The 16,171-nt window shown below is 41.8% G+C and overlaps 1 protein-coding gene across 2 annotated transcripts in view; it reads left to right on the top strand.

Annotated features, from left to right (window-relative positions):
* The window catches only part of tmem131l (transmembrane 131 like), a 161,123-nt gene that overhangs the window by 45,681 nt on the left and 99,271 nt on the right, over positions 1–16,171 (top strand). For both annotated transcript variants that reach the window (XM_084317960.1, XM_084317961.1), the window contains exon 4: positions 311–382. In XM_084317960.1, coding sequence (XP_084174086.1) covers positions 311–382 — 72 coding nt within the window. The remainder of the gene's footprint in view (positions 1–310; positions 383–16,171) is intronic.

Here is a 16,171-nt window from a genome sequence, read left to right on the forward strand (position 1 = left end):
CCACCACACACCATGCATCGGGAGCATTTGACGCGTCTCAATCCGATCGTTATAACCGCTCCATTCGCCAGACAAAGAAAAGTGAGCCTGGTTACATTTGACCGTTGCACAGGCCAAGATACAAGGTTTCAAAGGGTGCTCGATACCGCCGTCCTCGCTGGATGCGGCCGCTATTGCACTTTGGCGATCTCAGACTCATTTCCTATGGTAACGCCGAGGTCACCGGATGAATAATGAATAAGAAATATCGAAAAACGATCAAATAACATATATAAACGTTGTTGAGTTAATTCTTCTCTCATTCCACCAGCTCTTCTCCATACGCTCGGGAGAACGGAAGGCCGCTAAGGTTCCAGCCCCCAGCTCTGGAGTTTGGAACACAGTAAGTCTCTCACTCACACACACACACACACACACACACACACACACACACACACACACACACACACACACACACACACACACACACACACACACACACACACACACACACACACACACACACACACACACACACACACACACACACACACACACACACACACACACACACACACACACACACACACACACACACACACACACACACACACACACACACACACACACACACACACACACACACACACACACACACACACACACACACCAGGGTTCGAAATTAACAGGGGCTTGGGGCATAATGCCCTTGAAAATGGACAAAATGCCCTCGAAAATCAGTTAAGGGGGGCACTTAATGCCCCCGACAGTTTACTAATTATATATATATATTTATCCGGTAATGGAGCGTCTGTGTATCGTACGGTTCAGATGACGCGCAAATAAAAAAAATTATTTGGCGGAGCCGGTGTTCTGCACTGGCTGCAGGCAGCAGCAGCAGCAGCACTGCAGCCAGACCGCTAGTCAGTTTGTGTAAAAATGGCACGCACAATATAAATCAATCTTCATTACGACTTTAAAAACATAGCCATTAACATTACATAGGCCTACACACATCTTGCCATAGCGTTAGCAGTTTGTAAACACAATGCACGTTTTAACTATGGTAGCCCGACGCAGCCCGCAAGCTAATACTGTACAGTCAATGAAATGTCACCGTAGCTACTAGCTACTGTAGCAGAGGAGGAAATGGGAGTCTGAGAGGCGGGGTGTTTAAAGACAATGATAGGCGTTTATTCAACATCCAAGAAGGCTAACATACAACTGTGTTTTACTAACTCCAACCGGGACTATTGCCGCTTTCGCGCTGCTTGTTGATGTTATGAACTCCTCCTAACGTTACCGGAGCTGAAGGTGCCACACGCTAAAATGTCCGTGGGGACCCGGCGCCAACCCATAGTTCCAACTCACGAATTACGTAATCCACCACAGTTGCACTCAATATTTAAATAATGTTAGTCTAAATAAATGTAGACAGAAACATAATAATTTCAAGCAGAAAACGAATCTTTCCATTAAGAACTGACAATCAGGGAATTTAAACATGGTTGACATTGTTTTTGTGTGTTTATATTAATTAAAGAAAGGAAAGTCTAGTGCTGGCTGAGCGTATATTGTTTGTTTGCACTAAGTTAATACTTTGACAAATGTAGCCTATATTTTTCAGTCAGTTCGGTCTTTGTGTGCCAAACATTATTTAAGGCTGTAAACACTGTAAACCTTTTATTTTATTTTTAATAAATGAGAAGCATGTTTAGATTTGAGTGTTAAATTTTTTTTAATAAAAATTAACGTATATCGAACTGAAAACCGTGACCCCAAAATCGTGATACGAACCAAACCGTCCATTTTGTGAACCGTCCCACCCCTACTGTTTATCATAAAAATTCAGTGCCCCCGAAATATTAAAAAAAGTCCCCGAAAATCAATTAAGAGGGGCAAAAAAAGCCCTTGAAATTTTTTTTTAATTTCTAACCCTGACACACACACACACACACACACACACACACACACACTCACACACACAGAGACACACACAGAGACACACACAGAGACACAGACACACACACACACACAGAGACACAGACACACCCACACAGACACACACACACACAGAGACACACACACAGACACACACACACACACACACACACACACACACACACACACACACACACACACACACTGAGACTAAGGGGGCTTTCTCACTGCCATTCGGGGTCACACACACTTCCTGGTCTTGATTGACAGGCCTCATAAACAGATGTTGATATATAGAATTTATCCATATCGTGCACAAAGAATTTCTAAACACTTAGATTCTAATAATAATAATACATTTTATTTGGTGGCGCCTTTCACGACGACACCCAAGGTCCCCTTACAGATCATAAAAACAAAGCAAGGCAGTTAAAAGTCGAAGTTAAAAACAAAACTAACAGGAAGTATAAAACAGTGAAGTTAAAATAACAAAACAAACAAATAGTGAATATGCGAGTTTAAATAGATGGGTTTTCAGTTGTGATTTAAATGATGATTCTACATAGCCATAACGTAGCACAAGGCTAAAACTGGACGTTGCCATCCCACGGTCTTAAAAGCGATGGGGAAATGGTCCCATAGAATAAGTAATAAGCCATGCAGAATAAATATTATATGTGTGTGTATATATACACGCACACACACACACACACGCACACACACACACACACACACACACACACACACACACACACACACACACACACACACACTATATATATATATATATATATATACACAATATATATATACACAATATATATATACACAATATATATATATTCTTTTTTAACCTTGGTTCTGGAGAACGTCTCCAAAAGGCCACAGAAGTATCTCAATAACAAGCAGCTGTCACTAATGATGAATGTCGCAAAAGGGGAACTGGACTTTCTAAAACAGAGGGCCCTTGAAACACTCCCCATTGGATCCAGAAGAACAGGCAGGACAGCCAAATATGGCAGTCGGTTCTCCTTTCCCATCAGCTCGAGGCTGTTTGGGGAGGGGCCGACCCCAGTAAGAAAGGTTAAGAACTCCGCTGTTTGTCTCCATGCTCCCAAAACAACCAGAATAGCAGATGCTCTGTTGTACTTGGATGACAATATTGAAGCTACTATTTGAACCAAAAACAGAAATGCTTTTTTAAATGTCACTGCATATCATGTAGTGTATCATATTCATTGACTCTTAGATGCTGTGTATTATATTCATTGACTCTTAGATACCGTGTATTCACATTTTCATCTGGAAGGGTAGCAGGGGTATATTTTGGCAGCATTATGTATAATAGAGTGGAGATATAGCAAGAACATAGATGAAAAGTCTGGTCAATTTGGTACAGTGGGTCTTAATTTATCACACTACTTAACTCATTGACTGCCACACTGTTTTCCCATCTTTACTCCCTGGCACCAGCGTTATTGACCATTTCCACGATGTTTGCGGACCCATCGTATATTCTATATTATACTGTAGCTATGGAGATAATAGTATGGCTAATTTGACAGGCTATACCACGCTAAACATCGCCCCGTTTCAAAATAATCCAGGCTGGTTTTCTAGATTGTGAGATAAAGTGTGTTTTGTGCAGCGCCAATCTTGCGGCTGCTCGCCTGAAACCTATATTATTGCCAGGTCAAAGGTAAACACGACGTTATGTTTCTTCACAAAGCCGGGGAGGGAAGGGGGTCTTCTTCAGACGCTGCGATCATACAAACGCATGTTTTAGGATGGGGTTTCGGTAAAGTAGACGTAAAATAGACGTTACCTTTCTTTTAGAGGTACTCCATTTCTCACTTCGAGTCCAAGTGTCTTGAATCAGAACAGGATCAATACATATAACGGTAGGTAGCCCTCATCTGTTTTCTTCATCTACTAGTCTGCTCGGGCCAGACTATAGACGGAGCCGAATAGGTTTCCTCATTGGTCGGTTTGATTATAGTTTTTTTTACGTTTTACCAGTAGTGCTGAGTCCAACATAGTCTGGTGGAAACGCACCTTATCGCAATAATCATCATCCATATAATCCATTTACCGGTAGTCTTTTTCTTGATCCACTTTTTCTCCTTATTTTTCTATTTTTCTCCCATCCGAATTTTCGTATCGCCAATTCTCCCCTTCAATTCTCCCCTCCCCTGTCTTGAACGTTGCTAGACTATGCCTCCCACTGGCCGGCTGTAGTGAGAATAGAAGCCTTGCATCACGTGTCCCCTCCGGTACATGAGGAGGCAGCCTGTCGCATCTTTTCACCAGACAGCGCGGACTCTCAGTGGCGAGGAGTAACGCATGGGAGGCTCACGCTGCCCCCGATACTTCCTGTCTCTGCTGTACAGGCGCACCAACCGACCTGTAGGAGTCGCTATCCACAACGTCCAATTCCCACCCATCGACTTTCCACCCGCTACCTCTGTCAATTGAGATAGTATGATGACTGGCCAAAGCCGCAGGCAACGCTGACTCGGGGAGTCGAGACCGGAGTCTCTTGCATTGGTGACAAGTGCAATCTCCGCTACGCCACCCAGCCGCCCAGCCATTTAGTCTTTTTCATAATATCCAATAGTTTGCTCTAGGCGATCGCGTCTTGCTCGCAACCTACTAGTCAAGTCCCTAGTTGTTTGGGGGGTGGGGGGCTGTGGTTGTTTGGGGGCTGTGGGGCCCATGCATGTTCATAAGGTAGGTGATACTGCCACCTGGTGGGATTCAATTGTCATTGCAGATCCAATCCGCGCGAGTGCCTAGTATATGATAAAATTGAAAAAAAACGAAAATGAAACTAAACCCGAGATATCTCGGGTTTGGTGCTCAACACTTGGATTTGAAACACGAGAAATCTTGGGTTTGGCGCTGAATGAGTTAATGACCAGAGACTGTTAGAGAACAGTTGGTTGCTCGGCTCTTCAGACGCAGACACTGAAATAAAAGGCTAGTTGCCTCCCACGGGGTTCGCACAAGGTCCTTGATGTGCTTAAAGTGCTTGATTTTGGCCTGGATTTTGGCCTGGAATTCCTTAAACAGCCAATCTTTTTTTAACAAAGTGCTTAAAAGATTCCTTGGAATTCAAATCGACCATTCGAGTTGAAAGTTTTGTTCACCCATGATAAAATTGTTCTGAATCAAGAAATAGAATTTTCCCATTTAAAGTGTAACTAATTGTTGGAAATTGGTTTTAAACCATCAATTTTGGATCTGTTATATTTCTTTCTATAAAAAAAACTGCATTTAAAAGAAAAATAGTGCTTGGGAAAGTACTTGAAAGTCCTTGAAATACATTTAGAAATGTCTGTGGGAACCCCCCAGGCCGTCAGGATGCTCAATGACTCTGTAACAACCCATCATCTACACTCATGCACACACATCCACATGCACACACGCACTTTAAACAAACACTCACCTTATTGACTAGTTCAGCGCCAGAGGTCGCTGTGGGCGTATGGCTGTGTGTGCCAGCGCTGAATGAATGAATGGGGATACATGCCGGTGTTCACAGTGCTAAAACTATATTAAATATTATAGCTATGGATCTAATAATATAGTCGATTGTCATTGAGTTTCTTCCGGTCAAGATGCAAGAAACGGATACTTTTTTCATCCATACATTCCCGTTTTATACCGTGGTGAATATGGGTATAGTTTTAGAGTAATTCTGTGTAATCCCAGGAAACGCAGCTAAACAGCGTTTTAGTGCATTTCACTAGGAACCATGCCATTCCTCGCTTGGATCAACAATAAATCTGAAATCAACGGTAGATTATCTGTATTATGTTTCATCATGAATGCATGAAAGGGGGGGGGGGGGCTCTATGCTTCGATTGTCACCAATGGAATACATTACACAGTACATTACAGACACACGCTCCGATCGCGGGGAAGGAATTATTGGATCAACGCAAGATTGATAGCATATAGCAGGGCTATTCAACTGGCGGCCCGCGGGCCAGATCCGGCCCGCGGGATGATTCTGACCGGCCCGCCAAAGATTACATGATGATTTTTTTTTTTTTTTTTTTTTTTTTTTTTTTATGTCAACGTTAACACGCACAATTGAGCCAAAAGTCACTCAATTAATGACAGATTTCATTGATAAATTGAGGGAAAACTTTGCAAGTTGATTTGATGAATTTGACATGTCCAGATAATTGATGCATTTTGTGAGCAACCCATTTGCCAATGTAGCTGCTATTTCCACAAAAGGACAAGAGTTCCTTGCATCACTTCACATTGATGAAGGTCTCCTGCAACTTGAAATAATTGACATGCAAGCATCATCTGCTCTGAAGCAGGCACTTGAGAATGAATCCACCACAACATTTTGGATAAAGTGTATTCATGTCAAGACATTCCCCAAAATAAAAACGCTGGCAATATCTGTGCTAACAATGTTTGGCTCAACATACACCTGTGAATCCAGTTTCTCTCACATGAATGCCATTAAAACAAGCAACCATGCCTCCTTGACAAATGAGCATTTGCATCACTGTTTGCGGGTAGCCCTCACTTCCTATGAACCCTCTTTCTCTGCCATTGCCCAGTCAAAGAAGTGCAATCGCTCTCATTAGATGTGTGTATGTAGGCTAGGCCTGTCTGCCCCCCACCCCCCTGATGTTTGAGAGTTAAGAGTCGACAATAAGTGCTAATAAGATGCTGTGATTTGCTGTTGTTGCACAGACATGAAGCACTTTTTCATAAGCTCAGCTGCACTATAAATGTGTTTTTTTGTTCAAGTGTTGATGTTAGAATGTTCATATGCACATCATGCACTTGTTTGTTTTTTATTTTATTTTTATATTGAAATGTTGAAGAGGAGATGTTGCAGTTGTTGCACATAAATGAAGCACTTTTTTTGAAAAGTATACTACTTTTGCAATGTAGTTAAAGGGGATCTTATAAATGGCCTTTTTCAGTGTTTAGCATTGTTTCCTAGCTATGTGGACTTATATTAATATGATCTATGTCTCTAATTCTCATATTGGCGCATTCTTCCAATTCTCCTCTCACAATATTCACCCTCACTGAACTGAGTCATCTGAAAATGTGCTGATTTGTGATGTCAGAGAGACACTGCTGCATGATAATCAGCTGAGTTTCCACACAGTTCCCACAGTGGTTGGAGCCCAGGCTCAAAACGTGTTTTTGAGTACTTGATTAGAAATACAAAACAATGAATTAAAAAAAAAAATATTACAGAGGTGTTCCATAAACCCACAGGAATTGTGTAAAAGTGCCCAAATAGTGAAAGAAATAGTAAAATAGTTCCCCTTTAAATAAAAGTTGTGAAAATGTGGTTGCGTGTTGTGTCAAGTGTACATATATTCATAGCACGGGGAGGCGCCGTGGCAGTCCGGCCCCTGGCCCCTTGGGTTTCTGACAATGTGGCCCCCTGAACAATTTAGTTGAATAGCCCTGGCATATAGCTTGACTTGGATGTACTGCAAAAAGAATATTCCAATTATCTGATCGCCATTCCAAGTATTGATGTTGATCGTGTTGCCAAGATAATCCACCAAAACACATGAACTGGCGGTGCTCGAGTCTCCCCAATCCATGTGTTATAAACGTTACTCATGCCAGAGAAGGAAAACCCGGACCGGACTTTTTAGACCGACGTACAGGCTGAGACAGAGGGTTTCCAAGGATGTGCAATACTGGCCGCAAGGCTTTAGGCGGCGGTATTGGACGTTTGCGATCTCAGATACATTCCCAATGATAACATCAGGCTGGATGGATGGATTATGAATGGAAATATTGAATAAAAGAAATAGCGATGAAAACCCGACTTTTCTCGACTTTGGCGCCCAACGTTCGGCGAGTAAACCCGACTTATCTCGGGTCTGGCGTCCAATGTGTTAACACTCACTTTAGACACTTTAACACTACATTATATTTATTTACTAAAGAGATTTGCACTACATTCATACCTCATTTGCATTGGCACCTTACCTTAAAGTTTTGTACCTCATTGTCTGCATTTGTACCTCACTCTTTACTCACTGTACTTAGATTGTACTTAGGCTGTACTTTAGATTGTATATTGTATTGTATATTCCTCTTTTACTTGCTTTTTTACTAACTTTTTTACTGTATGAAGCACACTCTCAGGGACTCATACAAAACCAAGCATTTCACAGTAAAATACATGTATTTCATTGTGACAACTAATAAACAAACTTGAACTTGAACTCTTGCTACCAGATGTCCTATTCCATTTTGGTGCCATACTAACGGTACATGCAATGCAGGTTTCTCATGGCTATAGTTCACCTTTGTATCCCTGCGCTCTCTGCGCAGAGAGAAACAGTGATGTACAAACAGGCCACTATTGACCGCTTCCTAATTACATCAGGGGTTTCTCCCGCCCCAGAATCCACGTGCTGCGGCCTCGTTGTTGACTGTGTCCTACTGTCCTGCCCTTCCCAACACAAAACACACAGACTGTCCTAGTTTCTGTTGCTGTTGTTGTGGCCGCTACTCTGCTGCTCTGCATGGGAAGGCAGCAGGCAAGATACAATGTGTAGATTTAGTTGTGCATTAAGTCATTTGAATGAATGAAGTCTTGTATACAGACTAATCAAAAACACACCCGTGTGGACTTACAAAAGGAAAAGGGAAAAAAAATCACAAATGTACATATTCAAGGCAAGCTCGCACACAAAATCCAAAATCAACCACCGAAAAAAGGAATAGGCTGAAGCACGTGCTTATCTTTGCCTATCATTTAAAAAATTTAAACTAAATATATTTTAATATAAGAAAAAAATTATTAAAATATGCTGAAAGATATGATTTTTGGAAAAATAAACAAATGTTTGATGTTTTACTCAACTGTACTCCTGAATTATTTTCCTTTTGAGAAGTACACAACTTCAACCCGTCACTATTTAATTTAGTTATTTAGTTGAAAGTAATGATCTCGGAACATCTTCATATAAATAAATGTCTCTCTATCACCAACTAATCTAGGACAATAGTGATTCTACCTAGACTTAAATATTGTTCTGTTACCGGGGACACGAGAGAGCCATGATCATGGCCACGCGCACGATACGTTAACGATAATATCATCATACCGCCTATTGCCAAAACAAAAATGAGGATCTTGTGGATTACTACTAGGGATGCACCGATCCAACTTCTTCAGTCCCGATGCCGATACCTGGGCTTGGGTATCGGCCAATACCGAGTACCGATCCGATACCCATTGTTCAATTAATAAACTGTGTGCCTCCAGGGAACAAAATTAACTTTTTGACTTACCAGCCTTTTGGCTGGTAGATTTAAAAAACGACCAGCCAGGCAGATTTTTTTTACCAGCCAAAAATAAAAAATTGCTTTTTAGTATATCGCCATGTGTTATTATTACTATATAATACTCTCATATGCTATTTTCAATTAATATCATAAACAACATAAGGAATATTAGCATCATTTTGAGTGGACTGAAGGAATGAGTCAGCGTTAATAGTTTTAAATGCAAATAATTTATTGAAACATAGAAGTGGGGTCGGACACACACACACTGTTTCAACTCACCACCCCTGCATCATATTGTAGTCTAGTCTGTCTTCAAACTTCCACTCCTCTCGAAACCTTTTTATATTTGAATATCAACATTATCTGTGCATCCTCAGTAATCCTCAGTTTACTACAATATACTCCTCTCCTGAGTCCTGACTAGTGACTTCATCGTCTTTCCAAACGCATGCACACACACAGAGAAAGGGAGAGTGCCCCCCCCCCCCCCCCCCATTTCCCTTTCCCCAGTCCACACTGTCTGCTGTTCTCTATGGCTCTGCCGCTGATCAGGATTAGCTTGTTAGCTTACGCTAACATAACGTTCATTTCGGGCGATGTGGGCATAAAGGAATGGCGACGATGCAATGCATGTTAGATACATTTGACCCGTTGTGAGAAGAAGAAAAAACCACAGACTTATTTCGGCTCGCAAAATAGGCGCACTGCTGTGTAGCTCTGCTCTCAGGGAACAAACTTAACTTTTTGACTTACCAGCCATTTGGCTGGTAGATTTTAAAAACTACCAGCCAGGCAGATTTTTTACCAGCCATTGGCGGTTGGCTGGTACTTATTTTGTTCCCTGTGTGCCTCACTTTGAGGCTGATACTGGGATCATTCTTTTGTGCAAGGCAACATCAGGCTTGACTTAAAGGGGAACTATTTTACCATTTCTTTCACTATTTGGCCACTTTTACACAATTCCTGTGAGTCTATGGAACACCTCTGTAAGGTTTTTTTTTTTTTCAAAAAAATGTCATTGTTTTGTATTTCTAATCAAGTACTCAAAAACAGCATTTTTCTATCTCAAGATCTTAAGCCGTTTTGACTCAGGCTGGGCTCCAACCACTGTGTGGCCTGGTGCCAACTGCCACATCAACTGCCACATTATTATGCAGCTGAAAATCTCTGACATCACAGATATGCACATTTTCAAATGACTCAGTTCAGTGAGGGTGAATATTGTGAGAGGAGAATTGGAAGAATGCGCCAATATGAGAATTAGAGACATAGATCCTATTAATATAAGTCCACATAGCTAGGAAACAATGCTAAACACCGAAAAAGGCCATTTATAAGATAGTTCCCCTTTAAAACATAACTTTTCATAGTTTGTCCCCTGGCACTTTAACCTTTTAGTTTTGCTTTCAATGCATCTTTAAAATTTTTTATTGTCATCTGTATATATATATATATATATATATATATATATATATATATATATATATATATATATATATATATATATATATATATATATTTTGTAATACAATTGATTGAATAAAGCATACAAAAAAAAATAACATTTTCTCCAATACCCTCATATCGGGGGCAATATCGGATCGGTGCATCCCTAATTACTACTTTAAGATGCATTCTCTATCTAAGAGATTGTCACACAAAAAAAGCTATGGGGAACAAAATACCCCCTTTTATCATGATATTTGTAGAATGTCTGTGTATTGCGTTCAACCAACTAAGAGTTAAGGGTTTGATCGAAGTTTTGGCGTATTTTGTTAAAATGCTCACTCGGCAAAGTAAGGTATCGAGAGAGAAAAGTATCGCTTTGGTATCTATATTGGCACCGGTATCGTAACATTTCAAACAATACCTACAGCCCTATGATAATAAATGGCAAGAAAAAGAAAGCTAGTAAAATAGATCATATTTGAAGTAGGATGCAGAGGATTTATAGGATTTATCATTATTGGGGGAGGATTCGTGGGCTGAGTTTGCGAAAAGCAATAAATGAGATGTTGGGAGAAGCATTGAAAGGCAGTCAGTGGATTTAGTTGAGGAGAAATAATGTCAGCTGGGGGCCAACGTAAACAAAGTGTAAGAGTATTCCTTTTCTTCTCTGTTGTTGCCGTTTCATGTTCTATTTTTGACATAGGATAACATAAGGAAGTTCAGCATGTGGATATCATGGGAAAAGGGGGAGCTAACATGGAGGGGGGGGGGGGGGGGGTTCTGGGACACTGTAACTAAATGTTGAGCCTTCCCGAGGTGTCATGGGCCTAACTTGACAAAACGCCAGTGAAGGGAGGTGCCCACTTGATAACCCTGGTGATATGCTGGCTCTCGCTGCCTATCCATCTACACATTTGGTTGTGGGGGCCATGTTTACATTTAGTAGGGGTGTAATGGTACACAGAAGCCACGGTTCGGTACGTACCTCGGTATTGGGGTCACGGTTCGGTACGATTTCGGTACAACAGACAAAAATATATTTCTAATTTAATTTATAATTTTTATAATTTATTTATTTATAATCATTTATAAGTATTATTATATATTTATGATAATTATTATAATTATAATTATTAAATAGAATAATTTTCTATAAGCTTGCCGTGGTAGTCAGTGATACTGGTGTCATTCTGTGTTCAGGCATCCACTTGCCTACTGCCCCTTTAACAACTTATCCTTGCTAAATTTCAGTTTCACTTCTAGAGAGAATTTAACTTCACGAGGCTGAATACATGTTACAACAATGGCAGAGGATTATTTGGAAACACAGTAGCAGTTCAACTGGAGAGGAGCTCAGTATGTAAGTTTCTTTTTTTTATTTGATCAGCTGTGCCTGAGAGTCCGGCGGGGGAGAATAGTGTGTTTGTTGGCGACATGTGCGTGTGTCTTTCCATTGGTTTCATTTGGTTGACATTATTGGGGCGAACAAGAAAACGAAAGAAAACGCTGTGATCTTTCGCCCGCTCTGAAGTCTGACTCGGTGTGCCGCACGCTGTTCTCACACGGACACGGAACCCGCGAGTGCCTGCATGCGCGACTGGTGTGAGGCGTATTCTTCGTATGGCTGTGCGTACCGCACCGTGACGGCCGTACCGTAAATTTGCGGGACGAATACACGTACCATTACACCCCTAACATTTAGTCATTTAGCTGAGGAGGGAGGACATGGTAGCATGCAGTTTGCGAAGGTTCTTGGCAGAGGCCTCGATCCTATGGTGAAAGAAAGAAGCTTTGGCATTAGTAATGGTTTTGGAGAATGTTAACAAGAGGTTGTGATATGTGTCGATGTCAGCAGTGAGGCGTGACTTTCTATACTTCCTCTCAGCCGCTCTCAGGACCTGTCTTTGTTCTCTCACTGCATCCGTCAGCCATGGACTGGGTGGGGAATGGTGGGCAGGTTTCTCAACGAGGGGACGGAGCTTGTCGAAGGAGGTTGCGAGGGCTGAGAGGAGGGTGGAGGTTGCCATCTCTGGGCAGAGCAGAGAAAGTGTCACTCAAAGGTAGAGCGGATAGTATGTCAGAGGAGAGGGTGGAGGGGGATAGGGAGGGCAGGTTGCGTCTGAGTGAGACGGTTTGAGTTGGGGTGAAGGCCTTTCGGTTAAGCATGAGAGTTAGTGAGAAGGAATGGTCCGATACATGCAGGTAGGCCTGTTGCAATAAGCAATAAATCAATTTATCGCGCAATAATGAAAATGAATGCAATGATTTTGACGGGCGCAATTAATTGCTATTTGCGTGTTTGTTTTAATGAGGCGGGAACCAGTACCTCTCCGTGTGGGGAGGCGGGCCGCTGGCGTTACTACAGAGTACAGCACGGGAGCTCCTGTGAGCACCATGCGTATGTTGGGCAGTAGCAACGCTACATAGCTTAACTACATTTCTCAGTAGCGTGATGGTAGCGTCGCTCCTTTTGAACCAAGTAGCGTTCTTTGTAGTGTAGCTATTTTTAGACCCAAGTAGTGATGTAGCGTGAACAAACGCTATACGCTACTGCCCGGAGAAACTGGACTGCTAAATAAAGATTAAAGATCTAGCGTTGATGCTATGACGCTTCCTCCTCATCGTTGATTGCCTGTAGTAGCTGCATCTAACGTTAGTAGCTAACGTTAAAACTAACCTAAAGTTAGTTGTTCACCAACAATCTCAACATTTGTTTTATCATTAGCTCAAAAACACAGAACCGGACGACACAAGTTGTCCGCTCATAGGTTCTGCTAGGATAATAACAACAATACTTCCGGTCGGTGGGTTTCAAAATAAAAGAGCAAAGTCTAAAACACCGGAAAAGACGTTTATTTTGTACAGCGTTTTCCTCCACGAGTACTCAAGTACATCATGTGATCAATCGATCTGTTTTTTTTTGCCCATCCCTAGTTTATCCTGTGCTGAAAAGTCTCCATTCCAATAGAGATAGTATATATTTGTGTTTATTTGATTATTGTTGAGCTATATTTTAATCGAGAGTAACTGGTAGTGTAGCTTACTACATTTTCCAAGTAGCTTGCCCATCACATAATCCGCGAGCCACAGTAAACAAACGCGAGCCACAATTAGGGTGACCAGGTGTCCCGCTTTTGGTTGTATACTGCACAGCCATTTTACCTAATGTCCCACGTCCCTCTTTTTGAAGCAAAAAATAAAAACATGGGTCTAAAAGCCCCTTCCTACAGTAAACGTAGCAACCTGCCTCTTGTCCACACACATTGCTCTGCTCGTTTTATCATTGCTCTCACGGAGATAAAACTGGGAACGAGGTTACTCTGCTTCTGACGCTACCTCATATCTGATTGGTTAGGTAGTAATTTAGGATATTTAAAATGTCTTCCAATGTTAAATAAAGGTTTATTGCACTTTGAAACGGTTTCCTTGCATTATTATGCTATTATCATTATATTAGTAAAAAAAAAAAATTATTGAAAACTTTTGGGAAATACATTTCTCAAAAAAATTATTTCTCTCAAAACCGCAATAATATCACTTATCGCAATAATTTCTGGGACAATTAATCGCCCAGCAAAATGTGTTATCGTGACAGGCCTACATGCAGGGGAGTTACCGTGGTGTTAATGATGCTGGAGTTACGGGAAAATATGAGATCCAAGGAGTTGCCTGCTTTGTGGGTGGGAGGCATGGCAGTGAGAGTCGGGTCAAAGGATTGTAGGAGGGCGACCACTGTGTCCGACTGAGATGAGTCAGGCAGGTTGAAGTCGCCCATTAGAAGGAGGGGGGTACCATCTTCCGGTAAGGAGCTTAGAAGCATGTCCAGCTCATCTGGGAAGTGATCGAGTGGACCTGGAGGGCGATAGTGTAACAATGGTGAGATAGAAAGGATTAGAGACGGATACTGCATGATATTCGAGAGAGGAGAGTGACAGTTCTGGGAGTGGTGTTAATTTGTAGCCCATGAAGGAGATGTCATGAGGCCAGTGCCTCCACCCCGTCTGGAAGGTCGAGGGTTGGGTGGTAGGGTATGTAGGCCTAGCATCAGCATTGTCAATACCTGGAGCTCACACTTTTCCTCCTGCACCCACACCCCTTACCCTAAACTGGGTTTGTATCTTATTGCCTACCCCTACACCCCTTACCCTAAATAGATGTTTGGCAAGGCGATTGCGTTTCTTCATTGAGCACTTATCCTTATCATTAGAAGAAGAAGAAGAAGAAGAAGAAGAAGAAGAAGAAGAAGAAGAAGAAGTCTATATTTGTCATGCAGATGAACACACACACATATGCGAGATGGGCGACACACAGGAACACACGCACACAACATGCATTGGGTCGCCGATGAAATGGCTTTCTGCGTTTGACCCATCTCGTCGTCTTTCACCCAAAGGGCAGCCAGGAGCAGACATGGGCAGCGCAATCCAAGTGCTCCTGTCCATCTTCGTCAGGGACATGACAGCGTTAGTGATCGGTTCTGCATGTTTTTCCATTGGGTTTATCTCTTTTTCTGGAGGGGAGACCCTTGTGAGCACGGGGAGAACATGCAAACTACACACAGAAAGGCCCGGGAGATAACACACCTGGGTACCCTGGTCCCCAAGCAGGGAATCTAACCCAGGACCTTCCTGCTGTGAGGCGACAGCGTTAACCACTACACCACCGTGCCGCCACACGGACACAAGTATCTTGTGTTTTATTGTAACATCTTGTAAAAGTCTGCTCTAGAGGAAATGAATAAACATCAAAGTTTTGTTTCCGCCTGCCTTTGACTTGTAATGACTTAACGTTATTACCTCTAACAGATTAAATTGATCAAAGCCTGAGAGCTGAGCGCTTGTCCTAAAGGTCATCATAGGCCTTTTTTAAGAACTCTCCTCGCGTTTTGTGGCCAATCTATCTGACTAGAGCAGCATGCCTCAGACGAGCTAGCTTTCTATATCTGTTCACAAAAGAGATGCAGGTTATTTAAGATCATGCATTACCCAAATAGAATCCACAGTACCATTCTAAGAATAATTATTCAAGGTCTAATCTGTAACCATTACAACAACTTGCTTAGTACTGCTAGATTTATCTAATTTCTTCTCAAACTAAAAAAAGTTGCATCCAACTTGGGATGGTTGTCTTCAGAAACATTTGCATTGCATTTTCATGTACAGTCGGGTCCATAAATATTTGGACATTAACACAACTGTCATCGTTTTGGCTCTGTACACCACCACAATGGATGTCCCTGGGTAAACAAATCTATAAATAACTTAAACTTAAACCATCAAGATGTGCAGCTTTAATTTGAGGGTATTTCCATCCAAATCAGGTGAACAGTGTAGGAATTACAATTTGTGTGTGCCTCCCCTTTTTTAATTGGACAATTGGCTGCCGAGTTCATTTCAAGTGTGGTATTTGCATTTGGCATCTGTTGCTGTCAACTCTCAATATGAGGTCCAAAGAGCTGTCACTATCAGTGAAGCAAGCCATCATTAGGCTGAAAAAC

This window comes from Notolepis coatsorum, assembly GCF_963971535.1.
Source record: "Notolepis coatsorum genome assembly, chromosome: 7".
Classification (NCBI taxonomy): Eukaryota; Metazoa; Chordata; class Actinopteri; order Aulopiformes; family Paralepididae; genus Notolepis; species Notolepis coatsorum.